At 43.4% G+C, this 27635-nt stretch overlaps 1 protein-coding gene across 2 annotated transcripts in view; it reads right to left on the bottom strand.

The window, feature by feature from the left end:
• The window catches only part of TRIM37 (tripartite motif containing 37), a 39968-nt gene extending 12593 nt beyond the window's left edge, over window positions 1-27375 (bottom strand). The window contains exons 1-18 of one of the 2 annotated variants that reach the window (XR_014002473.1): window positions 27126-27375; window positions 26924-27023; window positions 24964-25065; window positions 23165-23205; window positions 21635-21751; window positions 20514-20601; window positions 16880-17002; window positions 16023-16146; window positions 14999-15066; window positions 13646-13770; window positions 12604-12654; window positions 11389-11470; window positions 8806-8882; window positions 5758-5937; window positions 5049-5163; window positions 3654-3866; window positions 2147-2283; window positions 661-755 (exon numbers count right to left, since the gene is read on the bottom strand). Coding sequence is in view for 1 of the 2 variants with exons in the window: in XM_081172013.1 (XP_081028139.1) it covers window positions 661-755; window positions 2147-2283; window positions 3654-3866; window positions 5049-5163; window positions 5758-5937; window positions 8806-8882; window positions 11389-11470; window positions 12604-12654; window positions 13646-13770; window positions 14999-15066; window positions 16023-16146; window positions 16880-17002; window positions 20514-20601; window positions 21635-21751; window positions 23165-23205; window positions 24964-25065; window positions 26924-26944 (1759 nt within the window). In the remaining variant the exon portion in view is untranslated. The remainder of the gene's footprint in view (window positions 1-660; window positions 756-2146; window positions 2284-3653; window positions 3867-5048; window positions 5164-5757; window positions 5938-8805; window positions 8883-11388; window positions 11471-12603; window positions 12655-13645; window positions 13771-14998; window positions 15067-16022; window positions 16147-16879; window positions 17003-20513; window positions 20602-21634; window positions 21752-23164; window positions 23206-24963; window positions 25066-26923; window positions 27024-27125) is intronic. The other variant, XM_081172013.1, reaches the window with a different exon arrangement.
• Window positions 27376-27635: the final 260 nt, after the last annotated feature.

Genomic DNA, 27635 nt, shown 5'->3' with positions numbered 1-27635 from the left:
ACTGCAATACAACACCATCAACGCTTCCCTCCCAACAGGATAATTGACAGATCTTTGCTAGAACTGGTATCTTAAGTGCTTATTTAAAAAGAAACCTTCCAAGAGCTTTCAAAATCCCAGCCACAGATGAAGAATCTGTGTCTGACTTAGTCAGATGTATAGGCACTATTCCCTTGGACTCCTCTCCACTTGATACTTAAGAGGTTCACACATTTCATCCCTTCCTCACCCCAGTAAGGAAGCTTATGCAGTAAGATCACACTGTTTAAGATAAAGTGTCAACACTCCCAAGGGAAAAGGAAAATGAGTAAAAGGCAAAAGAGGAAATCAACCACTGGCTCTACTTAAGAGTACTTTTTCTCTTTTCTTTTTAAAAAAGAAGACTGGGAAGCGTCAGCACTCCATTGATGCTTTTTTTAAAAGCCCTTAAGGAAATTCAGCTGCAAACCTCCCATGACTGTGAGCCAATGGGAAGACTGCCCTACATTGCAATAATCTCCACATACGGTACATGATGCAGCAGTTCCAAAAATAGAAAATCCTGCAGAATACACAGCTCTGCGTTGCCTCTGACGTGGCAGTGAGAGAACAAGGAGAAGGATGGAAAGCAGGCTCCGTATACTAAGATGCAGTTTAATGAAAAAAGGGTCCCATTCATACCCGAGGCACCTGCTGCGGCAGAAGCTGCCTCCTCCACAATATCTCCTTCCTCCAGCTCCATGTTGTGATTGTATTCCACATCATTTTCCCCAGACCTAAGAAACAAATTAAACAAAAACAAAGAGCTCCTTTGAAGCCTTTGTTCTGAAAAATCACTTGTGCTTAAAAGAATTTCACAGATTTTAAACTGCACAGATTAGCAAATTCATTGTTATGGGATAAAACCACTCTTTCACACATGCACTTACATCACTCAAGTACTAGCATCTAAGGCTCAGTCTATATATGTGGCAGAATGAAGCAGCAGGGTCCCAGGGTGCTGGAATGGATTCTACCCCTTCAGCTACTTCAATACTTCCTACAAGGTAGGTATCCAAAAGGTTCTAGCTTTACTAGTTTTCTCCTTGCAGGAAGACTTGTTTTTTCTACCCTTTAACATTTCCATTTCCACAACAGAATTCCCCCATCCTCTCCCCCTGCACCCCCCCCCAAATCTGTTCTAGATTGCTTGGGGAACCCCCAGAACAAATTTTAGGGGGCACATAGGGAGAGGAGATGGAGGGCAAGTTCAATTGCATGGCCACAAGTGTGTTGAATATCCACTTCATCTCCCACTTACACTCTGAAGTGGTACAGTTCATTCTGCTATCTCAATCAATCAATGAATCAATTGTTTTATTTGTATGCTACATTTCCAAAGTTAAAACCATGCTCAAGGTGGATTGCAACATATAAAAAATACGTAACTACAAGCTTAACAAATGTAGTAATAAGCAATAAACAAAACATCAAAAAGTACACAACCAGACTGAACAATTTCCACATGAATCATTAGATCCAAAGTAAAGATATTAAAAAATTAATAGCAACAACCCCCAAAAAACTCGTAAACAATACCCCAGTGCTAAAAATACTCATTCTGCTCATTCATCACTATCTCAGCCCTTGAACCCTCATTCTATTAAAAGCATAGACCACTGGAAAAAAACATCGCATTTGAAATGTATAGGCATGTAGTCTTAGAAAGAAGCCAAGTATTTGTAAGTGCAGACTGCTTCAATGTTACAGGTGCCACACAATACTTATTCTGCACCTCTGTGCTGCCTCTCCAGACATTTTTCTTTAGGCAAGCCTTTCCAGACATGTAGAACTGACATGAATTTTAATGTCTTTTTAGCTTGTTGATTTTCATTATCTTCTGAATGTTTTTCAATACCTGTCCTTTTATTGATAATTATGTTGGGTTGTTTTTTTTTGTAAACTGCTTACAGGTTTTATTGCAGCCATGTGCTGTCTGAATATTGTTAAATAAATAAAATAGATAAAAAATTATTACGGTGTTTCATTTGTCCTTATGCTTTGTTAAATGCCTTGGGAGCAACAATAATGTAGGGTAGGATTTCCCCTCCCAACCCCGCCTCCAAATGGAAGGCGCTTCCATTTCAATAGACAACAAAGATGGCAGAACAAGAACAGGGTCTCTTACATGGTCTCTTCATCAATATCATTTTCTTCTGTGTTGCTGGTCGCTGTGGAACTAGCTGAAGAGCTGCTGCCGTCAAGGTGGTTTGCCTCGTCCTCCCCAACAAGATCGACATCAAGGTCCCCATCTGAGAGTTCATGCTGCAGTCAAGAGCATGCAAAAATGGCTCTGAAATAATGCTTCTGTGTGCAGGGCAGAGCAGGGGCAGCCAACATGCTGCTCTCCAGCTGGTAGCCCAAGAACTTCCACCAGCCCCGGCCAGCGTGGCCAACAGTCAGGGGATTATGGAGTCCACATCACTTGGAGAGGACCATGTTGGTTATCCTGGCGCAGAGAAAGCAGTGACACTAATGTTTAGCTGGTTAACTGGAAAGAGGGAACTCTGGAAGCAGGTTTCTCACAGGCATCTGGCTGAACCCTGTGGGAACAGGATTCTAGACTAGATGGCCCATTGGTCTGACCCAGCAGGCACTTCTTATATTCTTATGTAAGCCAGGAACACACAGGACTCTGCCCATACCCCCAGAATTCCAGAGGGTAGCTGGCCCTATTCCAGAATCAGAGATCTGCTGATGCCTGGAGCATGGCAGAACAGGACGTTTCCTCTCACAGCATGGAATGAACAAGAGTAATGTCTATTGGCTTGCTAACTGTAAGTAAGTGGGACAGAGTACCTAAGAACATCCTCATTCTTGGAAGGAAGGCATGGTTTTAGGTACAGAACTGAGCTCCCTGAGAATCTCTACTTTGATTAAGAAACAATTTTTCTAGGTCTTATTCATTAAAAACAGATACTGCATGTCTGAAACTGCCTTCTGAAATCTCCAAAGCCAAGGTGGTGGTCAATGAATAAGGTTCCCAGGACTACCAGAAACAGAATACATTATACATTATACATTATGCAAGATAGTAGAATTCAGCCACACTAAACACAGATTTGCATGCTCTGGGCACAGACATTGAAAGGGTGTGTGTTTCAGCACTGATAAAAGGCTCCTTTAGCAGATGTCCCTCAGTACCACCCAGGATGTACGGTAATCTATTTTGAGATTCAAACAACTCAGCAACAGTTAGCAAAATAGGTTGGCTACTGTTTTCAGATGTGTACCTGTCATCTACCCTTTTCTGCTTACCAAGCACAACCCCTCTCCATTAGCACAGGCTGGTCTATAGACATTGGGATTTGCTCCCACAGTAAATAGTGATGGTCAACAACTTGGATGGCTTTGAAAGACTCAGACAAATTCATGGAGAAGAAGGCTATCAGAGGCCAATAACCACATGGGCCGTGTTCTCCCCTTCACCATCGGAGGCAGTGTACCTCTGAATACCAGCTGCTGGGATTCACAAGTGAGGAGTGTAGTTGTTGTGCTCAGCTTCTTCTGGGCTTCTCAGAAGAGGCATCTAGTAGGCCACTGTGAATCCAGGATGCTGGACTAAAGGGCCATTGACATGATCTAGGTTTGGTCATTACAGCAAATTCACCAGGGCAGGAGAGGAGGATTCTTACATTGAAGTCTTCATACTGTATTTTTTCTTCCTCGTCATCCTTTGCTTCTCTAGCAGATGCTGTGCTGGCCACAGCCTCAAGATGCACTTCAGAGTTTGACCCTGACTTCTTAGGTCTTGCTTCTGGACCATCATCACTTTGTGGGCTGAGGTGAGTATCAGGGGGAGACATGCCATGGGATTTCTGGGTACGAGAAAGCTCGATTGCAAGCCTCTGTCATTTAAAAAAGAAAAAGGAAATAAAGCATGCACATATGGAAAACAGAAGGCATAGGTTTAATGTAGCCAACATTCTTTATACAGTCGTACCTTGGAAGTCGAACAGAATCTGTTCCAGAAGTACATTCGACTTCCAAAATGTTCAGAAACCAAAGTGCAGCTTCTAATTCCTGCAGCCAATCACAAGCTGCGGACGTTTGGCTTCCAAAAATTGTTCGAAAACCGGAACATTCGCTTCCAGGTTTTGATTGTTCAGGAGCCAATTTGTTCAGGAGCCAAGACGTTTGAGATCCAAGGTACGACTGTAATACTAAACCAGTTGTTCGCAAACCGCATGGTGACTGACAGCAAGAGCTGTGATGCCATGAGAAAATAATTAGATATTCCCTAGTGCCCAAGTGACATACCCAAAGAGATTACCCACCACATCTACTCCTGATTCACTTTTCTCTTTCCAATTAGCCTCTCCTGGAGACAGGTAGCTCTGGCACATCTCTACATTGGATGTGATTGGATCAATCACTCCAGATGCAGCAGCTTTGCCTGCCTGAGAAAGCACACCCAGATCAGTGACTCATGCAGAAATTCAGAGGTAGGTCCTTCTAAAGGCAAACAGCTCTTGCACATCTGGAAAGATGCTGCAGCACAAAGGGTAGAGCAGGCTTCCTCAACCTCGGCCCTCCAGATGTTTTGGCCTATAACTCCCATGATCCCTAGCTAGCAGGACCAGTGGTCAGGGATGGTGGGAATTGTAGTCTCAAAACATCTGGAGGAACGAGGTTGAGGAAGCCTGGGGCAGAGCACATGCTTTGCATGAAAAAGGGTTCTAGGTTCAATCCCCAGTGACATCTCTAGGTAGTAGAGGGAATGCCCCATCTAAAACTACTGCTGCCTCTCAATGTGGACAGTACTGAGCTAGTTGGACCAAAGTTATGACTCAACATAAGAAAACTTCCTATGGACCCAAGTGTAAATTGAAGCATGCTTCCAATTTCAAAATACAGAAAATAAGGTTCCTAAACCCTCAGCAGTCTGGGAAACAAGCACAACACACTAACATTCATGATTTCATTGTTCAAATTAGCCCAATACACATGCCCCCCAAAATATCAGTCACCCACTATAGTTAATAGCATTGTCCCTCAATTTAGCATTCATGTGTCACAATGCTGCTCACCTCTTTAAGGTTATTTATCTGTTGGACATAGCTTGTCTGAGCAGCTTCCAGCTGAGAAATGTACCAGTGCTGATCCCGACATTTCTGGAAGAAGGTGGGTGACCGCACCTGGAACCTTGTGGGGGGCAGAAGGAGGGGAAAACTTCACAATGCTTACAAAAGTCCCATACAAGAATAATGCATGTTCTATTAGCAGTTGGGTTCTCTACAAAGCTGTGACAGCAACCTTGTGTCACCATTGTTAAAGAAGAATCTGAAAGAAGGGACAGAGCCATCCAGCTTCATCCCATTTGCTGCTAAAAATTTAGGCTGCTAATTTAAATCAGTGAATTAAATCAGCTAAAGCTTATATTAGAGAATACCCTTCCCTGTAACAGTGACAGGTAGCTTGCATCTATTAATCTGCAAAGTCTTCATACATCAAAAGGCACCAACTTGGAGGTCCAGCCAATATTCACATTTATTGGGCAATGATTACTCAATTAACATTCTTGAGAACTTTTTAAAGAGACAGGCCTACTAAACAAGTTAAATTGAACTCCTCTCACCATTACGACACTACATACAGTAATAGAGTGAGGCAAGGGCTGTTCCCCCGCCATATAGGATGTAGTGCCAAGAGGTTCCTTTTCCTACTGTTCACCCTCAAAAAGCTATCTGTGGTCATCTTGCACCCTTACAGCACTTGCGCAGTAGGCCTCTCCAGTACCTTAAGATGACGGTGTCATTCTGCCTGTTTAAGTAGCCTTCATTAGCAAGCAAGTCCAGTCGAAAGAACCTGTTGTAACCCCAGCACTCGCCAACTTCAAAATCAGACGCAAACTCTCGAATGATATTTTTAGCAGGATCATTAGTGGACTGGTGGACCATTTCCACACGGTATTCATACCTACAAAACAAAAATGCCACAGGTAAACAGAAGATAAATCACCCAGTGCTAGACCTGACCTTATGTGGAACCATACATTAACATCTATTAATTTTATAGTGCCACCCATGTATATGGCATTTTGCAAAGAATGAGAGGACAGGGCCCGGCCCCCAGGGGCTTACATTCTGTATATTCACACAGGAGGAAGTGGAAGGGGAATGAAACAGTGGCAAAAAGGGGAAGAACATTTAGTTACTTCAGTTATAATTGTTGAGCTTTGTTACAGTAATTGTTGGTTCAATTATATCCTAAGTTACATTTCACTAATTAATAAATTTCCATCAATTAGCAAGCATGTAATCTTTCTACCAGCTTTTAGTTTTGTTTAAACAAAAAACAAACCTGCATTTCAATGCATGGCTGCCCTGTGAGGCAGGGCATAAGTCACATGAAAATACAACTAAATAAAAAACCACAACAGCAGCACTACTATTCAGCCAAACACAGACTTGAATAAGTGTGTCTTCAGCCTTTTTTCAAAGACTAGCAACAGTGAGGCCAAAGATATCTCCCTGGGATATTTAAAAAATGCTGATGTGATGGGTACATGGATAAGGGTATACACTGCGGTAACAACCAATGCCAGACAGCCTTCGCCAACCAGAAGCTGCTGGGTTGTTGAGAGTCCAACATCTTATGTGGAGGGCACACCTGACACAAGAGGGTAAGAACAACCGGTGCAACCATGGCTACAACTGTCTTCAACCAAAAATGTTCAGCTTCTGAGACAAAGTTTGCAAACTGGAACACCTACTTCCGGGTTTGCAGCTTTCGAGTTCCTAGTTGTTCATGAACTAAGGTGTTCAAAACCAAGGTACGACTGTACTATCGAAATGATTTAAAATATGAAGAGACAAATAAACCCATAACCAACCTTCCCATCTTACTTCACAGACCTTTTCAAAAGAGCACATTTATTAGCTGTAGCTTACCTCCCAAAACTCAAGCAATCTAAATGAAACCGACCCCTGAAAAACTAGGATTGGGGACCAGGGTTTTTATTCACATCAGGGCCGGGAAAACTTTGGCCCTCCAGATGCTATTGGACTCCAATTCCCATGAGGCATAGCCTGCATAGCCAATTGTTAGATATGATGGGAACTGTAGTTCAGCAACATGTTGGGAGGGCCACAGGTCTCTTAGCTCAGATTCAGACTGGCAGGAGTGGCAGGCTAGGTTCCTTGTCAAGGACACAATCTGGCTGTGGATGTTTTGAAGCCTTTCAATCAGCTGTGCTTAAAAAGCTGCTTAGGGACTAAATTCTTGATGACCTAGCATCTATGGTAATTTTTTGGCAGGTAACCTCTAGTTCACCTGAAAGACAGGCTGGCCAGCCACTTGGCTGCATTTGAAATCGATTTCCCACTGCAATTAACAGAGCTGTTCAGACCAAGTTCAGCACAACACCTCTGTCAAATATTCCCTTCTTGCCAAATATGACCATGAAACTACATTACTTAAGCCACTTTCCCCACAAGCAGAGGGCATTTAAGCCAAAAGTCACACACACTCAAAATGTCCAATAAAATATTCAGCAGCCCTTGTTAGAGCCAGCTGTCCCAGTGTGAAGCCTGGGACCAGGACATAAGGACAACGTAGGGCAGACGGGAAACAGCATTCTCCCCACCTGTGATTCCCAGCAACTGATATTCAGGCGCATTCTGCCTCCAACAGTGGAGGGGAAATAGCTATCATGGCGAATAGTAGCCATTGATGGTCTTATCCTTTGAGGGAAATGCCTAGTGAATTTTCAGAAAATGAAGGTGGCTGAAAAAGATTCTGAGATGTACCACTCTCTTTCTCCCCCCTCTCCATCTCCCCCATGACTAGCTAAATCAGAGCTATGCAAATGTGGTGAATTTGCATAACTGATATAGGCAATAGAATCCTGCTCTTGGATGCCTGGGCACATAATTTTGGTCACAGAATCCACAGAGTTTTGGAAAAATCTAACATGGCTCATTCAGATGGGTGGGGTTTAAATAATAAAATTATTATTAATATTCAAGGGGAGTCTAGAAAAGTGCTGATATTCTGCAACTCTTAACATAACCGGCTTATATCTGCCCTTCCACAAACAAAATAACTCCTTATATTTGTAGAACCTTTATATCCCAGCTTGATCACCAAGATCTGTAGAATTTGCTGGTAGTTCTGAGCTGGGTGAGGCTCATTTGACATCAGCACAAAACTGAGCTTCAGTGTTATTAGCCCTTTCTTGAAGACTGGAGACTTGGCAGGGCTTCTATACTAACCTTCAAAAATTTGCTGAAATGTTTTCTTTGCCACCAGGCTTCTTTATGCAGACAATAAGACAAATGTTTTCCATTGAATAGTCAGCTGATGATCCATTTTAATTTTTGTGTATACAAATATTTGTGTAAATAAACAAGCTCTGATCCAAGGGAAACTTTCCTCAACATAAATGTGGCAGGCAATTTTCAACAATTCTGCTTTGCCTTAGCATATGCAAAGACTCGCTTCAGAAGATTGGGACCATTCAGAACAGGATAGGAAGTGTTGTGGGAGGGGGGCTCAGGGGGAACTGGAAAAACTGCCACACCATTTCCATTCATAGAAAACTCTTCTGGACCAAAGCCTTTTCCACACAAAGAAGGACTTTTTGGATCGAGCACAGTTTTTGGTGAGGACCCCTAAAAGATTGGACTAGGTTCTTTACTACAGAATCACATGGTTTGAGCATACATTTCATGTTTGGTCAGACACATAATTTAACTAGACTCCCTGCTTCCTCCCTCCAACATTACCACAGACACAGAGTGCAACCCTATTCCAAACACAGGAGGAAATAGTGATTGTTCTTACTTGGATGTTTCTGGCAATCCAGCTGACAGTTCGAGAAACACAGATAAATAATAGCCTCGCACCACTCCATTTCCATCCTTTAAAAAAACGTTAAAATCAAAGTTAGTTTCTTACAACATGCCTACTACCTGCCAAATGAGATTTCAAAGTTCATAATACAGCTTCCTGCAATTATTGAAAATACAGCTGAAGTGGGCTTTTACCTGATGCACAGTTTTGGAGAGTCTAAAGTGAGAGAGAATGCTCCCCCTCTCTGCCACAACCAATGCTTAAATACTATCAACAAATTGGTGATCTGTTTGAGGGGGCTTTACATCACGGAAACCACTTGTGCACTGAAGCCCCAAATGTCTTATGGCACTTTGGCCTCAAAAGCCAAGCACTAGCACCATAGCAGCTGAGCCACTAGCCCCTCCTATGGGTGCAGCTTGGTGCATGTTCAAATAAACAGAACTTGGGTGTTTCTCCTTCTTAGGCTAATAGTTTATAATAGTTTCTCCTTCTTATGGTAACCTCTTCTCACATTTGTTAATAATTTTGTGTGTGTGTGCATGGCAGAATTTTTCATAGAAACCAGTCAGAACAAGAGACAACCAAGGAAAAGGTGTGGGAGAAAAAGAAGAGGGGATGAGTAAACCCTGTTAGCATGCTACCCTGTCTTACAAGATGCTGTTTGTATACCACTTCCCACACAGCCTGACTGGGCTTAAGGAGGTGTTTCTGGAATAGATTTGAAGAATCCCAGCATATTATTCTTGGGGGACTTCCATCTCCATGCCAGGGCTGCCTTGTCATGTTAGATCAGGACTTTTTGGCCACCATGACAAGCATGGGGCTGTCCAAGCATAGAGTTGGTTATATGTTCAACCTGGCTCCCATGACAAGGTGGAGTCGGCATGATCCAGGAGAGAAAAAGAAAATGTGTCTTCCCCAGCACTTTTCAACGCAGTCTTTGCCATTATTGGAAGAGGTCCAGCTTGTTCTTCCTTCAGTACTGGTGGGGAGGAAGATATTTATACCAGACAGGGCATCCTCGAGGCCAGCACTATGAAACACCCTCACAGGTGCAATCAGCTATGTTCACACACAACTGGACAACTCATCAGGCTTTTGAGGTATGATTGGTGTTGGGGAGATATTATCTGTTAAGCATTTATTGATAAGCAGCCATTTGATGTTTTCCATGTTTTTATGATTGATCTATTGCTTTATGTCATTAGCTGTCCTGTGCTCTCTTTTTGGAGGAAGACAGAAAAATGTCAAATAAATAAAAGATAGTATAAAGTCACACAGTGCTGCTTCATGCAAATAGATTGGCGTAAGGAACCCAAATGACTAGATATTTTCCTTCCTGTTGCCTCTGCCAGAAGGCTGCCCTTTCATTTGCTGCCAAAAGACATAAGCCTTCAGTCTGTTGCACAACCAGGGGCAGATATTTTTCTTCCAGCCTTGGAGTACTAATTTATTTGCCACTGTGAATAAGTGCCCTCAACAGCCAAACATGTTGCCCCTCCTCAGTTAGGCCCCATACAATCGGAATGTGGTTCAACAAACTGGAAAGATTTCTTCAGTGTTGTGGTAATGCAATATTATAATGCGAAAAACATCTTGCATTTTTAAAAGCTGAATATTTCCTCTAGGCCTCACTGCTTGGAAATAGTATCAGCAGCATATAAAGGTCCAAAATCTAGAAAACTAAAATTGTGTGCATGGCCTCCCTCTTACGGTTTTTCTGTTCTTTGTCACTTTGTTCTACCCACCAGGCAGCCACAACTGCAAGGTTTTTCCTTTCCTCCATTTTACCATGTTATTTGAAAACAGAAGCTGCATAAAAGCTATTGGCAAAGTTCCTAACCTGCATAATACATCCTGAGCACAGATTTTTGGCTTTTCTACAGAGGCAATTTTAAGGGTTGTGTCAAAGATTCAAATCTTAGCAAAATTGTAAGCTTTCAGAATAACCAGTTAACATGTGAGGTGCCATGCAATAAATAATTATTTACATTGCTTGTCAATGCAAGACTACTTTCATTTAATTTTTTGGCCTTATTCCTGTGGCCATTACATGCTTGCTTTACAGATTCACCCTGCTCTAAATATGTATTCACCCATGTAGTGAACAGGGCAAACATGAAACTGGGTAAGTGCTGCTGCTAGAGAAAAAAATAACAACATTAAAAAGTATCCCAGAGGTGATTTGCCTAAAAAAATAAGGAGCTTTTGATCCATCTGTAGTACTGTACTGAACAGAAACTGCTTGCAATATCCACGCTGCTTTTCAGGAAATGGTCCTACTAAGAGGTATTTTAGTGAACTCTTTTCTTCTGGTGCATCCCTGGTGTATCAAATCATGAGGGTTCTTTTTTCAAGACTCCCCCCTATTATGTTTTCCCCACATTCTTTTAAATATTAGTTCCAGGTAATTAACCCAGAGACTGACATTTTTGGTTTCTGGAAGTTGTACCTCAGGACTACTCATAAGAATAGAACACTGCAGGCCAAGTTATGGATCACAATGCACCAGGAGTGAGGTTATGATCGAGATTTCAGTAGCTGTTTGTTAACAGTATCAGCCACACTCACTGGATAAACCTTGAGCCTCCAGCAAAGCCCAGAAACTTGAAGAGGTGGACTGTAAACGGGATCTGCCCGCTGGCGTAAAGTGCTGTTGAGATGAGAGAAATAAATATTCAGTGCAAAGGTTAAAGTAAATCTTTCAACACAAATGGGAGGGTCATCATCTCTAGAGCAAGCAGTCCTTAATGTGCATTTTCAAACCTAAGGAAATATAAAATAATTATTCACTAGGATCCACTCTCTCAATACACACCATTAGAATTTTCTTTAGCAGCCCTGAGCCTGGCTTCGGCTAGGCAGGGCGGGATATAAATAAAAAATTATTATTTATTGTTATTATTATTATTATGCAAAAACATTTCCATGTTCTGTTCTATGCCTCACTCCTCTTTATTCTTTTCCAAGGCTTTTATTATAAAGTCCCTTATAGTTCTCTCTTTCACACCTCAAAAGCAAATTTTATGCTTCCTTATATTTGTACACAACCTCCTATCTTGTAGAAGACAGTAGGACGGAGTAGCCAATGTGTGCCCTCCAGTTGATGTTGCACTATAACTCATATCAAACACAATCACCAGCCATGGTGGCTGGGATTGATGGGAATGGGACTCCAACAACTTCTGGGGGAGATCATGTTGGTATCCATATAGCGGGACAAAAGCCTGACCCCACTCATTCTAAATGGATTGTGGCTATTTGATGCTGGTGAAATGCACTCTGCATGTGCTCAGAAGCACCCTCTAGCAAGGAAGGTGATAAATACAGTCCCTGCAAACATAAGATATGGGAAATTCTGACTTCAGAGTTTGACACTTGCTTCTGAAAAACAGATTTTGGGTCCCCAGTTACCACAGAGAACAAATTAAGCATCATGTTCAGTTCTTTTGTTCCAGCTGGGAAAGTGAGCTGGTTACATAAACCAATCTGGAGGATAATTCATGCTCTTCTGAAGGGGAATAATCTGTTGAACAGATAGATTCTGTTCAATATTTCAATATGTCGCTGCAAGAGGAATAACAACAGGAGGAGGAGCAAGCAAGGGATAAAAGATCCTCCTCCCTTAGCCAGAGGTTTGCGCACAGAACACGATAAAATACAACTTAATGTGTTCTGGAATTGAAACCCTGCCAGTGGCAACAGGCTTAGCCCAACTTCTGATTAAACTCCATGATCGCACCCAAGCTAGCTAGAATCCCGCTTCTTGGTAAGTCATGTCCCTACCTGAAGTTCTCCAAGACAAAGGTAGTCGAATCATATGCAGGAACCAACTCACTACAGGAAGGAAAATAACAGGTAAGACTTGAACTGGCATGCAAATGACTTTCCAAATGCCCCTAAAAAACTGCAGGAAGTTTCCAAAGTTCACTCACAACATTACTAAAAAGGATGGCAAAAACTTGTTAGGTAATCAGTCTTGTTGCAATAGTGATTGTACCCTTAGCTTTATGCAGTCATATGAATAAACTTGGGCTATACTCTGGCGGTCTGAGACACACACACCAAAGTCAAATAAGCATTGTTGGTCCCACTTCAGGTGTTTGCTCTTACCAACACTGAGGGAAGTGGAGCCTGCAGCTCACTCCTGAACTCTCGGGTGGATAAAGGTTCCATAGGAGAAGCAGGCTATAGGTCTGGCCTTCAATCTGGCATCCCAGTGCCATACATTACTGACCATTTTTATCATCCGCTTTACACAAAATGTGAGGCTGCCTCACTTGCAGAAATCTGTCACCGGGCCAAACTAAAAGCATGATTAACATACTCATGGCTAGAGTGTCAGACTAGGACCTGGGAGACCAGAGATCAAATCCCCACTCCGCCATGAAGCTCACTGGGTGACCCTGGGGTGGCTCTCAGCCTAAGCTACCTCACAGAGTTGTTGTGGGGATTAAATGAGGGTGGGGGGGGGGAGAACTGTGTACACACCACCTTGACCTCCTTGGAGAAAAAAGGTGAGATACAAATGCAAGAAAGAAATCCCCAAAGAGTTGTGGGGAACCAGATCCCTCTTCCCCACTGGACAATCTTCACCTAGGACTTAATGTCTGCATAGAATCTATGTATGCAGATCAGAACCCTATAACAATCCTTTCCCCTGCAATTGTCAGGGGTAATAATAATGAGGATTTCACCAATGCCTATTGACTGTAGAATATGACATCCTGTGTGTACATGTACACCTTGGGAAGCTTACATGAATAAGGATCAAATGCCTTTTACCATATCAAAGCTGCAAACTTAAAACTAGTAGAGTCTGGAGTACCTTGTGAAGTCTGGAGGGACAGGTGTAGTGACAAAAGAGGCCATGGGTTTCCGATGCACCTGCTGAAACATCATCAATATCTCTGAGCTTTTTGATATCAGTTCACTTTTACTGCATGACCGTAGCTGCAAAAAGAGGAAATGGAGAACAAATGCATGCCTATGTCAATAAATCCACCAAGTGAGGTAGCATTTTTAATTGGTTTAATATATTAAAAGTGTCTGTGCTAAACTTAAGCTGCAGCAGCAATGCCCAGACAGAGGACTAAGGATATCTAGCATAGCAATATCTAAATAATAAACTTTGAACTTTTAAGAAAGTTAACCAAATCAAGTAAAATAATTCAAATCTGCCAAATGAGGAAGACTAATACTTCTGCTGCATCCAAGCTTTAAAACAGAATGGATGTATGTAGCCATCTGTTATTACAAACACACACACAAAATGTGTTCCTAAGAGCAATTCTCTAAATGCTAATCATTGTTGGCATCTGTCTGTCTCAAGAGAAAATGGAGTGTGCCTCCAGGGATGAAGTCAAACTGCTGTGGTAGCAGCACCGAAGAGACCTTCCCAGGGTGCAAGCCTAGGCAGTGCTCATGGAGGTCCTGGGCTGCCCACTGATGTGGTCAAAAGGAAAGGAAAGCAATACATTTCACCCCAGCTTGGCTGAAGGAGTTGCTGAAAGGAGGCACTATCCAACCGTCAGATTCCACTCTGGATTTGTGCAGGGTTTACTCCTGAGCCTTTTCTTTTCTTGAAGATATCCCACAAGGCAACGGAGGCTTAGGATCAGAGTTTTCCTTCTCCTAGATGGGCTACCTTCCCAGGTTGACAAGCCCCAACTGCCCCTTACTTCCCTCTACAGCACGTGTAGAAACCACCTTCTTGATCATTGGACCCAATCTTGGCCTTGTCCATTCAATTCACCAGAGCTTGCCTTCGCATGTAGAGAAAATCCCTAACTCACAGAGGGTTTGAGAACTATCAGCTACCCTCAGCTGGTTTAGCCAGCCAGTCAAAGCGGAGGGAGGGGGCTGCTGACACATGCTGATAGCTTCTAGAATCCACAGGTGAGAACTGAGTGCAGTGGGAACCAAAGGTGGACATACTATCCCAGAAGGACCACAATGTGCTCCCCATTGCAGATACTACCCCTCCCCTAACAACTCATATACCCCACTAATAATACAGAATATATATTTATCCCAAACTGGGGTACTGTTCGCAGAATTTACATATGACACATATAAATTCAATTCCAAATAAGAAACCCATACTATTTGCTAGTGAGAATTGACGGATAAAAATAAATCAAACTTCCTCAAAGGGATTCAAACCAGCTGCTTCCATCACCTGGTGCTCTACTTCTTGTAACAGGGATTCCAGGAGTTCAGTTTCTTGGGTGAGGGATGTCTTCTGACCTATTTAATTTAAGCCAGACAAGAAAGCCATAGTCAAGTAATGATAGGCTTTTAAGTAAACTGTCCTGGTGCTTTAATGCTAATCCAAACAGCATTTAAGGGATAATACAAAATTTGGAGGGCCATACATACATTACATACATGCATTTATTTATTTAACCACTCTAATGCTTAATTACAGCTGTCTCCAAGGGGTGAACAGAAGGCTCAATACAGTAAAACTAAAATGAATTAACCTTAATCAGTAACACGAGGTAACAAATCAACCTATAAAATCAGTAACACTATAAAACAGGTAACAGACGAGGTAACAAATCATAGGTAACAAAGAATACAATTAAGATACTTCATATGCAGTAATATGATTCCACTTCACTGTACTTTTGTTAACATTTCCCCTTTTTAGTTAAGAGCATGAATTTGAGGTTTAATGCAAAGTTAAATCATGGACTTACAGTGTAGCTTGTGGGCTACACCTCCTGCCTAAAACATGTATTTATTTTTATTGTATATTACAAATATGTATAGCTGGCTCTTCATCAGCTAACACCAGGTCAGAGTAAAATATAAAATAAGTTTTAACAGCCATCAATAAAACAAATTCCTAAAACAACCAGCAAAGCTAAGCACAGCAGTGAAGGTAAAAGTCACTCCTTACAAGACCTAAAAAGTCTGAGTAAATAGGTATGTCTTCACTTGGTGGCAAAATACCAACTATGTCAAACCTGACATGCCTGAAAAAGAGCACCCACCAGCCATATCACTGTACCGTTTAATTAGTCTAATATAACGTATTTTGGGCATCAATATATTTGCTTTCTCTATCTAATTGTTACCAACCTTTTGGGACAGAGCAAGCTATAGTTCTATGGATCACTCTTATCTCAAGTGGGCAACAGTTTTGCTAAAATCAAGAAGCCTGCCCCAAAATCTAACAAAACAAAAGGCAAGCCTACCCATTAGTGTTATAAGCTTGTTCTTCAGCTGAGTGTCTAGCCTAGCAATCATCATCTCTACTGCATTCCTGATTTCCCGAACACGCTCGTCTTTCGCACTGCGTACTGCTTCTACGTTCCTTTCCTGGAAGACACACAAGACATTAGTTTACTACCAGCTGGAAAATTCACAAACCAGTTAAAAGTAAGTCACCTTGCAGCTGTAAAAGTTTTTTTGACTGATTTACTTTTAAGATGTTGATTCAACCAGCACCATCATGATCAGTTGAACACAGCATAAACTAGCTATAATGAAAACATGATCTATTATACAAAGCTATTGTCTAGACACATCCATCATAACAATCCCCAAAAGTAAGTAGCATGCATACTTCTTTTTTATAGTGCAAGCACATTTTGTTTTGTGTTCTAAAGAGCGCCCTCTGGTGACTTCAAGAGAACTGGTGCCTGAGCTTGCTCCCCACCCGCCCTAACTCTTCTTTCCTTGTTGTGTTGTGTCTTTTAGATGGCACGATTTGAGGGCAAGGACTATCTTTTCTTATTTATCAATAGTAAGTCATTCTGGGAGGCTTTTCAGCTAATGAGCAGCAAAGGGCCAGAATGCTTTAATGAATGAATTAAAGAGCAGCTTATGAAGCAGAATTAATTACCCAATGTGTCAAGTTTCTAAGTCTACAGATTGCAACCCAGTACAAAGGATGAATGAAGCAAAATTGCCCATTACAGGCATGATATTTTTCCAGTGTGTAATTTCCTTTGTAGAAGGTGCACAATATAAATTTAATAAATAAATAAAATCCTAAGAACATCACTGTAATGATGTATTGATCCAAAATGGGTATGAAGATTGCCCTTACCACTTCTTGCACCAAACTGATCAACTCCATCAGTCTTCGGCGAAGCTTTGCCACCTCTTCATTTACTTTTGTGACATGTTGCTCATAAATTTCAGCTAACGGTTTGAACGTATGTCCTCCATGCTGTTAAAAAGACACAGAGGCTTCAGCTTCATTGCACCAGGACAGGACAGGTTACTTCCCCACCTCCTTCTTAAGAGACTGTCCCATCTTGCCTTTAATGTGTTAACAAGCCTTGGATCTGGCTTCTGTCCAGTCACACACTTCCTGAAGGAATCTACAGTGGTGCCCCGCAAGACGAAATTAATTCGTTCCGCAATTTTTGTCGTCTAGCGAATTTTTCGTCTTGCGAAGCACGGTTTCCCATAGGAATGCATTGAAAATCAATTAATGCGTTCCTAGGGAAACCGCTTGCCAGGCTGGCGGTGCGGAGAAGGGCTTTTCTCCGCACCGCAAGCCTTCAGGACAGGTACGGGAACAGAGGGGAAGGCGCGCAGCGCTTTCCCTCTGTTCCCGGGGCTTGCGTGGGAGGAGGGTTTTTCCTCCCCACCGCCAACATTCAGAACAGCATTCTGAATGTTGGCGGTGGGAAGGAAAACCCTTCTCCCACCCCAAGTCTTCAGGACAGCCATCCGAAGGCTGGCGCGGGGAGAAGGTCTCTCCGCCCCCCCCCACGCCAGGCTTCGGTGCATCCTTCAGAGGCTGCTGCCATAGTCACGCGTCACTTCTCCAGCTGGGAGAGGGTCGCGGGGGGCTGGTTTAGCCCCGCGCGCGCTCTCCCGGCTGGAGAGGTGACGGGCGCCTATGGAGGCTCCTGCCATAGGCGCGCGTCACTTCTCCAGCTGGGAGAGGGTCGCGGGGGGCTGGTTTAGCCCCGCGCGCGCTCTCCTGGCTGGAGAGGTGACGGGCGCCTATGGAGGTTCCTATGGAGCTGTTCCTGGAACAGCTTTCCGAAGTGGGGCGGCTGGGGCAGGTGACCCCGCCCCCCGCCCCACTTCGGAACAGCTGCAAAAGACGTCAGGGGGAAGCGGGGAAGCGAAGCGCTTCGCTTCCCGCTTCCCCCGGACCTCTTCTGAAGCAAGGGGATGGGGGGAGATAGCGATCTCCCCCCAGCCCCTTGCTTCAGAAGAGGTCCGGGGGAAGCGGGGAAGCGAAGCGCTTCGCTTCCCCGCTTCCCCCGACGTCTTTTGCAGCAAGGGGCTGCAGGGAGATCGCTATCTCCCCCCAGCCCCTTGCTTCAGAAGAGGTCCGGGGGAAGCGGGGAAGCGAAGCGCTTCGCTTCCCCGCTTCATCCGACGTCTTTTGCAGCAAGGGGCTGCAGGGAGATCGCTATCTCCCCCCATCCCCTTGCTTCAGAAGAGGTCCGGGGGAAGCGGGGAAGCGAAGCGCTTCGCTTCCCCGCTTCCCCCGGACGTCTTTTGCAGCAAGGGGCTGCAGGGAGATCGCTATCTCCCCGCAGCCCCTTGCTTCAAAAGAGAAGACCCGCTGTCCCCGGGGCAAGCTTCGTTTTGCGAAGCAAGCCCATAGGGGAATTCGTCTTGCGAGGCAAATCGCGGACGAAAAAACCTTTCGTCTAGCGAGTTTTTTGTCTTGCGAGGCGTTCGTCTTGCGGGGCACTACTGTATTCTGAGTCCAAAGTGAGTGCCTGAAATGAGGTTCTGTATTCACTGTGCATCTCTTCAGCTAATTAATTTGAAACTGGCTTGACACTCTGAACATGTATATACCATTTCAGGAAAAGGCTAAATTAGTCCCCAGACGCACCTCTTATGGGAAGACTAATTCAAGGTTTAGGGGACTTAAAGGACTTACTTTGACAAAGCCGAGCTTCCTCCATTAAAGGTAGATTTTTATTTAAAAAAACCTAGACATTTAAAGAATATTGTTCCAACAAAGCAGTTCAAATCAGAGGTTTCATTGAGCAGTGGGAGGTAGTTAGGCTACTATTTGGTAGTTCTACCGAAGCTGAGAGAAAACTATCACATTAATGGAATCCTCACATTAAGTATATAAGCCTACAGGGATCTGCAGCAAAACAGACGGAAGCATTCCTTTATGGTGCAGCCCACTTAGAAGACTAACACTGCACTGCTTTGTCTTAAGGGCCCTTCATTTTTCAAATTCTATAAAATGTAATTTAAACAAGGACCATTTTCAAGTGCCAACACCTACCATGAGCCAAATGAATAAACATGAAATTCTAAAGCAAACAGCACTGTTGGAACCTTAAAAGTGTGAGATCTGCATGTAGAGAGAGGCATCCTGACACTGATGCTGGAATGAGCCAGAAAGGTAAACAAAAACAGCAAATCTATTTCTGAGTTGCCTTAAACAAAAAAAAAAAAGCCTCTAGGTGATTTATTTAAATGTTATACATGTCCAATATAGCAAATATAATCAATTAAAGAAAGAAGATTCCACCTAAACATTAGGAAGAACTTCCTGACAGTAAGAGCTGTTCGACAGTGGAATTTGCTGCCAAGGAGTGTGGTGGAGTCTCCTTCTTTGGAGGTCTTTAAGCAGAGGCTTGACAACCATATGTCAGGAGTGCTCTGATGGTGTTTCCTGCTTGGCAGGGGGTTGGACTCGATGGCTCTTGTGGTCTCTTCCAACTCTATGATTCTATGATTCTATGAAACCCTAGCTAAAAACCAGCACTATCCAAATTCCCCCAACCCAGCAGCATAAATACATCAATCTGCAAAAACAACGGCACAACCCCCTCCATCACAGCCTTAACTAACACTATTATAGTCAATAAATGATGTTAACAGCTGAAAAAGAAAAAAAACATATTTAAAAGTTTCAGGATAAGAGGAACATCTTTACCTGCCACCCAAAAGATGGTAAAATCAGCACCAAGCAAGCTACCCTAGGCAGACCACTCCAAGAGGGAGCCTCTGCTGAACAAGCCCTTCCTCTCATCAGCACCCTCTGAATCTCAGCCAGAGGGACTACTCCAGAGGACCTCCATGGAAGAACTTAGGTCCTGGGTGGGCGGATATAGGAAAAGGTGCGTTTGAATACAACAGAAGTATAAAAATGATTTCCCAATGTGTTTTGAGTAAGGATGTTCTTCATCCTGGAATGTCAAAAAACTGTGATACAAAGAGTTATGCCTCCACGGTACTTCGTCTTATATAGCAGCTGGCTGTCCTAATCAGATTTTCATAGTTAAGGCAGACTTATTTTTCAAAACACATTTTTTTAATTCTTAAAAAACCCCTCAAACAAAGTTCTCTGCTAGAAATTCTCAATATTCAGGATTTTTGTGATGGATCAATAACCTGCATAACTTAACTGCTTGAGAGATAAGGGATCTGAATGATTGAAAGTTACTTATATCCTAAAATGAATCAGTTAATGTTTCAATGAAGTAGTTTTATATTTGGTGAAGGATAGCTTTGTTCTTTTTAAGAAAGCACAAGCAATGTTCTTTTATAATGATAGAAACAAGCTATGAAAAAGAAAAAAGAAAAACCATTCAGGATCATAATCATATATAAAAGATTAATTTAAATAATTTATACCATCCTTTCTGAGCTCTTGGCTGCACTCCTGTATTAAAAAGCAAGCACTGAGTAGGAAGCGCCTTGCTCCAGCTGTACACAGAGAAAACTACTCTGCCACTTACCATTCCACCCCAAAGAGCACACTGGTGGCAAATGCATTTCTTACATGTCCAACAAAACACACTGAGCTTTTCGTGATGATTCTCACACCTATGGAGAGAGAGGAAGTAAAGAAAAGAGTTTGCAAAACACACACAAACATGTCTTTTGCAAGACTGTTTCTCAATCATTCTTAAAATTTAGTGTCACTAATGAGAATGAGTTCATTTTCACTTGCCATTATCAGGCTCTGGAATCAGACTAGTTTAGTCACATTTCTGATTCACTAAATTAGAAATGGAATTACTTTGAGGTTAGTGTGTGAGGAATTCTTCACTGAATTTGGGCATGTTCACAACCAAATGCTGGTAATCTCTCATCTCTTCTGCACACCACTTTTGATAACTTATCCCAATAATATTACCCTCTTAAAATTATACACAGTGTGGCCAGTGTCTATCAGGAATTACTTGTGCTCCCTGCACCCACCCACATCATGGCCATATAGGGCGAAATATAGAGGCAAAACAGACCTCTTAACATTATCACCATAGCCTCTTTCTTGATATTTTTCACTCATCCACTGTCCTCTAAATTTTGTGCTTGTCCTAGCAGCATTCCACCATTCCTATAGTAAAATATTTTTTAACAGAATGGAGCAAAGAAATTACTAAAAATCTTTGGAAAAAAGATACATCCTGAGAAAGGCAACCTTGAGAGTTTTCCGATGTTCTTCATGCCATTCAAGAGCCCCAAGATACAATTTCTCAATGAAATGAAAAGGTTGGTTACATCAGAGTCAGTGTAGACCTTGGACTTGGTTACACTTGGAAAGAAGAGCAAGGTGCTTAAAAAAAAATAAACCTAAAAAATGAGGGGAGAAAGCAGGGTTCTGATGACCACAAATTTGGCTGCCAAGGCCAGCCAAAGCTGCGGACCCTTAATTTAGACTGCTGTTAAATAGTTGCACTGTAAGAAGAGATCTAAACTCTCTGGCATCTTACTTAACACAATTGTCAATCCAGCCCTTGACACAATGGCAACAAATTTTACATAGACAGAATACTTTATTTCCCAATTCTGAGCAGAATTAAACCAGTCTTTAGGCAAGGCACATTGAAACTCGCTGTCTAATCCCACTTACTTGTCCTTTTCATTTTCTTCATGCTTGTTCAAATTGCACAGCTGAAGCGTGTCAAGCTGCTGGGTGACCTCCTCAGCCCAACGACAGTTGACAAGTTCTCGCAGCTGGAGTGGGGCCCTGCAAGTAATTAGTTTTCCCAAGTAAGATTGCAAGGAATTTAGTTTAGCAATTAGGAACCAATTCCTACTCTCTAAGAAAGTAAGAACACGGGGAAAGCCTGGCTGCTGAATCAAACGAAAACCCCATCGAGTGCCGCATTCTGTACTTAGAGAGGCCAAACAGATGCCTATGGGAAGCCCCCAAGGCCAGCCTGAGTGCAACAGCCCTCTCCCCAATCACATTCAGAGGTATACTGCCTCCAACACTGAAGGAAGAACACAACCATGATAGCTAATAGCCACTGATAGCCTTATTCTCCATGAATATTCAAGCAAACATTATTATTATTAGGAGGCTGGAATGTATGCAGTTAAAGGTAAAAAGGTAAAGGGACCCCTGACCATTAGGTCCAGTCGTGACCGACTCTGGGGTTGTGGCGCTCATCTCGCTTTATTGGCCGAGGGAGCCGGCGTAAAGCTTCCGGGTCATGTGGCCAGCATGACTAAGCCGCTTCTGGCGAACCAGAGCAGCGCACGGAAATGCCGTTTACCTTCCCGCTGGAGCGGTACCTATTTATCTACTTGCACTTTGACGTGCTTTCGAACTGCTAGGTTGGCAGGAGCTGGAACTGAGCAACGGGAGCTCACCCCGTCGCAGGGATTTGAACCGCCAACCTTCTGATCGGCAAGTCCTAGGCTCTGTGGTTTAACCCACAGTGCCACCTGCGTCCCACAGTTAAAGGTAAATCACTAAAATAGATACGAATTAATTTTCATCATTTTCCCCAGCCTGTGAGACATTGAATGGGTTGACTGAACACAGCTGAGAGTTTGAAGGGGAGGGACCATTAGTGAGGCCCTGACTGAGGGAGGAAACTGGAATTTGCCTTCTGACCTCACACAATTTCATATGAAATAAATTCATGAGGAACTGCAAAATGTTTTAATGCTCCTTCGGGAAGCCTTGCAAATAATTTAATCCTCCTTGAAAATCCTGGAACCTAAAAACAAAAAAATTCTTCATGAGCAGTCAGGCTCTACACCAGCCATCCTCAACTTGGTTACCTCCAGATGTTGTAGACTACAACTGCCACCAGTCCCCGCCAGAATGGCCAGGTTCATCTAGACAATGAAGGATGCTCTACATAGGCATGCTAAAAAGGTGCTTGGCCACAGAACCGAAAGAGAGATGCAACAGCAAGGTGGTAGAATCTCTCACACAATTTTTGAAAACTCTTTTCTTTTCCACACTTGTAGGACAAGTTTTTACCATACCCTGATTTGGTAACGCCACTATGGGTCAAATAACAGTGCTTCATAGGTCAAATCAGGCCTACAGGCTACCTGCCATTCATCTTCACCTTAAGTAAACAATGCAGCAAAAATAAGTGCCCCCAACTAAAACAAAATAGAGCTTTAGAAGTAAGCTTACCGACAATGAGGGCACTGAGCTCTTTGTTCTGTCAGCCAGCGCTGTCAAAACAATGATAGACATATCATAAGAGACTGGAGAATTTCAGAAGTGTTAGAAGGTAAGATGTCACAAATCTCTCCAGATTTGGACTTACTTCTCAGAAGTAAGTTATCATTCAGGGGCTGTATCCAATGCCCTCTGTGCAGGAACTGAATAGACTTTATGCATACAAGGGGTCTTCACCTTCCTACAGCCCTCTGTGCACCGTAAAAATTTGCTCCAGAGGGTTGGGGGACACTCTGAAACAGGTTTGGAGGTGTGAAGGAGGGAGGAAAAGGCGGCAAAGCCTGCTGCACAAGCAGAATTCCACTCATACAAAATTGGATTTTTGGAACACTCCTAGAACACTTTTTCACACACATAAAGACACGAGCTGAGGAAATCTGAGAGATAACTTACTCAGTCTGGGAATTGTTAACTTGAGGAAGTTTATGAAAGGAAGGTTATCCACCACCAACACCCAGCGGACAGCCTTCACTGGCCTCTGAAAAGCCTCTCCAGGGGTCGCACTTGTTCAGAAAAGCCCCAAACTCTCCAGAGAGACTTTTCAGGGGTGCAGGAGATTGAGGGGGAAGGAAGAGATTATAAACTTTCCCTCCATCAATATTCTTAAGTTAACTTATGTAAGGGTCCAAGCCACTGGGACATTTAGAAAGCATACATAATAGTCAACAAACCATAAATGCCAGAATACATAATACACACACTAACAAGACCACCCTTCTGGAAATCTTCAAACTTCATGTTTAGGAAACTCTATGGTTCCCCAGAAGATCATTGGGGGTTTCTCAATTAATAACTGTATGTCCTTTTCCCACAACACACAGCTCCATGGAATGTTAGGTATACTTCAGGGTACACTCTGAGTTCATACAGGACAACAATAAGATCCAATAGCCTGGCCAGTGCTGGATATTACCTGAGTGTAACATTCCCAAAAATATGCTCCACTACCTTCTGCAGTGCAAAGACGTTCCATGCCTAACAAAAATTACCTCCAAATAACTGGCCAGAAATGCCTCACAACAGTTAGTTACCCTTCACCACCCCTTTGGTGGTCTGGTAACATAGTAAAAATGGAATGCCAGCAATTTTAGTTGACTTAACTGAAAAGACAGAGCTAGTTACTTGCTGGTGTCTTTGAAAGTATGTGTTATATATGTATTGTTCAGATTCATCAACTGGTTTAGAGCAATTCTAACTACCCTTCAGTTGCTACAACAGCGACGTAAGAAAATGCAGTGTTTGTGGCAAGGAGGAAAAATTTCCAGCAAAAATGTATAAATTAGCAAAGTTTTTTTCTTTCAATTGCAGCAGCATTTCACACATTCACATACAAAAGCTGAAAGGGGAAAGGACCAAACAACATGGGAGATGTAAAAGAAGTTGCTGGGGTGGGGGTGTGGAACTAGTGTACCCCTATGGTCCAAAATGGGTAGATCACCACTGTGGACTGATGACCTAACATTTTCTCTGCATGGAGTTTCAAAGCCTTTTCCCCTCCCTGAATCAGTTATTAGTTATAGTAGGTAAAAAAAGATAGCTGCCAGTCTTTTCCCCCACTGCCACTACTAGCAGTTGGGGAGGGCAGGTTTTTAAAACATGGAAATGGCACAGAGAAAAAAGGTTAAAACAACTCCTCTCACCCAGAGCCACCACCAAACCCAGACCCTCCATGCTGCTTTGAAGTATTTTAAAATAAGCCAATCACAAATCTCCCACATAATATATAGTTTGACCCAAAGCTCACAGCTTACCCGAATGCAACTGAAGCAACACAGCTTGGAGCAGTGTGGACATAGGCGCGCATCACGCAACTTTTCCATACAAATGAAACATCGGAACACTTCAGCAATGCTCTGCAAAGAAAAAAAATAAAGTACTTCAGTCATGGACAAGACAAATGTCTATGTATCAATCATGTATGTTAGCCACGTACACCCACTCAGTTCTGACAGACTCAAGGAACTGTGGAACTCTTAATACACACATTTAGACATAGTCTAAAATTTTGACATCTTCTAAAAAATCATTTTAAATAAGACCAAGCCAAAACAGTTTTTTTTTTAAAAAAAACATAAAAAACTCTTCCATAGCAATTAGGCCATCTTGGTTTTGTAGTTCTGTGCCACTATATAATAATCAAAAGGCAAAAGATGAACAGCTAGCTTATTACTCATTCAAATGAAAGATGAATCCAAGAAAGAGGCCTACTACATCCACAAGGAGCACAGCACCTAGTCAAAAGGCAACCAATGCAGCACCCCAAGACAGTATTTATTAACTTCATTTTATTAAACGTATTTGCATGCTGCTTTTCAGGGAAATTCAGACTGGCTTATAAAACAAACAAATGCAACAAAGTGGTGTTCCAACAACAAAAATAAGCCAACAATATGATATAGCAACAGAGAAGGCTAGGAATCGCCATGTAGAACTTGGTCGGGGGGCAACTTTGATGTAAGGACTTCCAGGACATTCCCCCACCCACTCAGAGGAGAAGAAAAAAGAATGGTGGTCCTGCCCAGTTAGGAAGTTGCTTTGGGGTCCAACCAAAATGGACCCCCCCCCAAAGAAGAGCAGCAACACCCTCAAGAAACATACATGTGATGGAAGTTGCAAAAGAAAGGCTCAAGTGTCCTAATATTATGCCACCCCTACACACCTACTTCGTAACAGCCACCAACTCCCAGCAAAGCAACCTTGTGAAAGCTGTAGCCTTTGGAAGGGTGCTTAGAATTATCTGAAATAAATTAATTCATTTGCCTGTGAGGAAATGGGGCGGGGACTCAGAAATCTTGATTCCAAAGTAGCCCCACCAACACACTTTAGGAAGGCAAGGCGAAGAAGAGGAGACCAAGGAAAGGACCCAGGAGTCCTAGCCCCCATATTAACCTCTGAACTACTGTCGCCACCCGCTCCACTAACCCCTGATAATAAAGAACCCAGGAGGCCTAGCTCCAAACTAACACATACATACACTTTAGGAAGGCATAGGAAAGGAGACCAAAGAAGGGACTCTGGAGTCCTGACCCCCCCCCAAAAAACCACCTAGTATTACCACCCCTCCAGTGACCAAGAGCAGGAAGGAAATCCCAGGAATCCTGGTTCCAATTTAACACATACACACAGCAAGAAGATATAGGGAAGGAGACCAAGGAAGGGACTCAGGCCTCCTGTCCCAGGCCCTGCCCTCTGAACTAATAATAATAATAATAATTTTATTGTTTCTAGCCCACCCATCTGGCTGGGCTTCTGCAGCCACTTCGGGCGGCTTCCTCTACTACTATTCCCTCTACAAACCCATGATAGCGAATAACCCAGGAGTCCTGGCTGCAAAATTACACTCACAGATATACATATACACACGCACCCTTCAGGAAGGCATAGGAGACCCAAGGAAGGGACCCAGGAGTCCTGCTCCCACCCCCGCCTAGTATTGCTGCCCCTTTCACTAATATGTGATAAGAGAAGAACCCAGGAGTCCTGGCTGCAAAACAACACACATACACACACACTCCAGGAAGGGACCCAGGAGTCCTGCCCAGCCTAGCATTCATCCCTCCCAACCCGAGTGGGGAGGGGGACCCAGGAGTCCTGGCTCCAATAAGCCCACCGACCCACTTTCTGAGGGAGATGCGAGAGGGCGAGGGGTTTTTAAGGCCCCTCCATCCCCTCAGCAGGTGGATCCCCCGCCTGTTAATTTTATTTTTTTACCTCAACACTTTGCTCGTCCATGACTCAAACAGCGTCTCCCCCTCAAGCGAGCGGAGGGGTGGGAAGGAAAGGAAGCGAGAGAGGCCTCCGGCGCCGTCACCTGAGGGAAAAGAAAAATATTTTATCATATTATATGTATGAATGTATGTATTAATAAAACACATTGCAATGTGGAGGGAAGGGGTCGCCGGTTTTGGGGCACCTCACGCCGCAACCGCCCGGTGACCAGCCATTTTCCTCTCAGGCGAAATAGGAGGGGCGAAGCCGGGGGGCAAGTGGCGGTGGTGGGAGAATAAATAACAGGAATAACAAGGCAAATAACACGGGAGTCGTTAACGGCGCCTCCTCCTCCTCCCGCCTTGCGGCCGAAGGGGGAGAGCCGACGAGGCTCCTTGTGCCTCACTGCGCATGCGCCGCCATGCTCCCCTCAGAAAAGGCCGAAGCGCCCGCATTACAACCGGCGGAGCAGAGCGAGCGAGGCAGCCTGCAGCCGCGCATGCGCCTATCTCTTCCCCGCCCTCCAAGGGAAATTGCTTGGGCTCGCCGGTGCTTTTCTCTCTCCCTTGGGCGAGAGGGAGGGAGTGCCCCGCGGCACATGCGCAGTACGGGCTCTCTGGCTCTGGAGGCTGCCGCATTCCGTGGAGGGGGATGAGCGCGGGTTTGTTTGGATGGCGGAAAAATAAGGCGCAGCCATATAAATCCCTCCAGGATG

Source organism: Podarcis bocagei, assembly GCF_964188305.1.
Source record: "Podarcis bocagei genome assembly, chromosome: 15".
NCBI classification, from domain to species: domain Eukaryota; kingdom Metazoa; phylum Chordata; class Lepidosauria; order Squamata; family Lacertidae; genus Podarcis; species Podarcis bocagei.
This window is presented reverse-complemented; position numbering and strand designations above follow the sequence as displayed.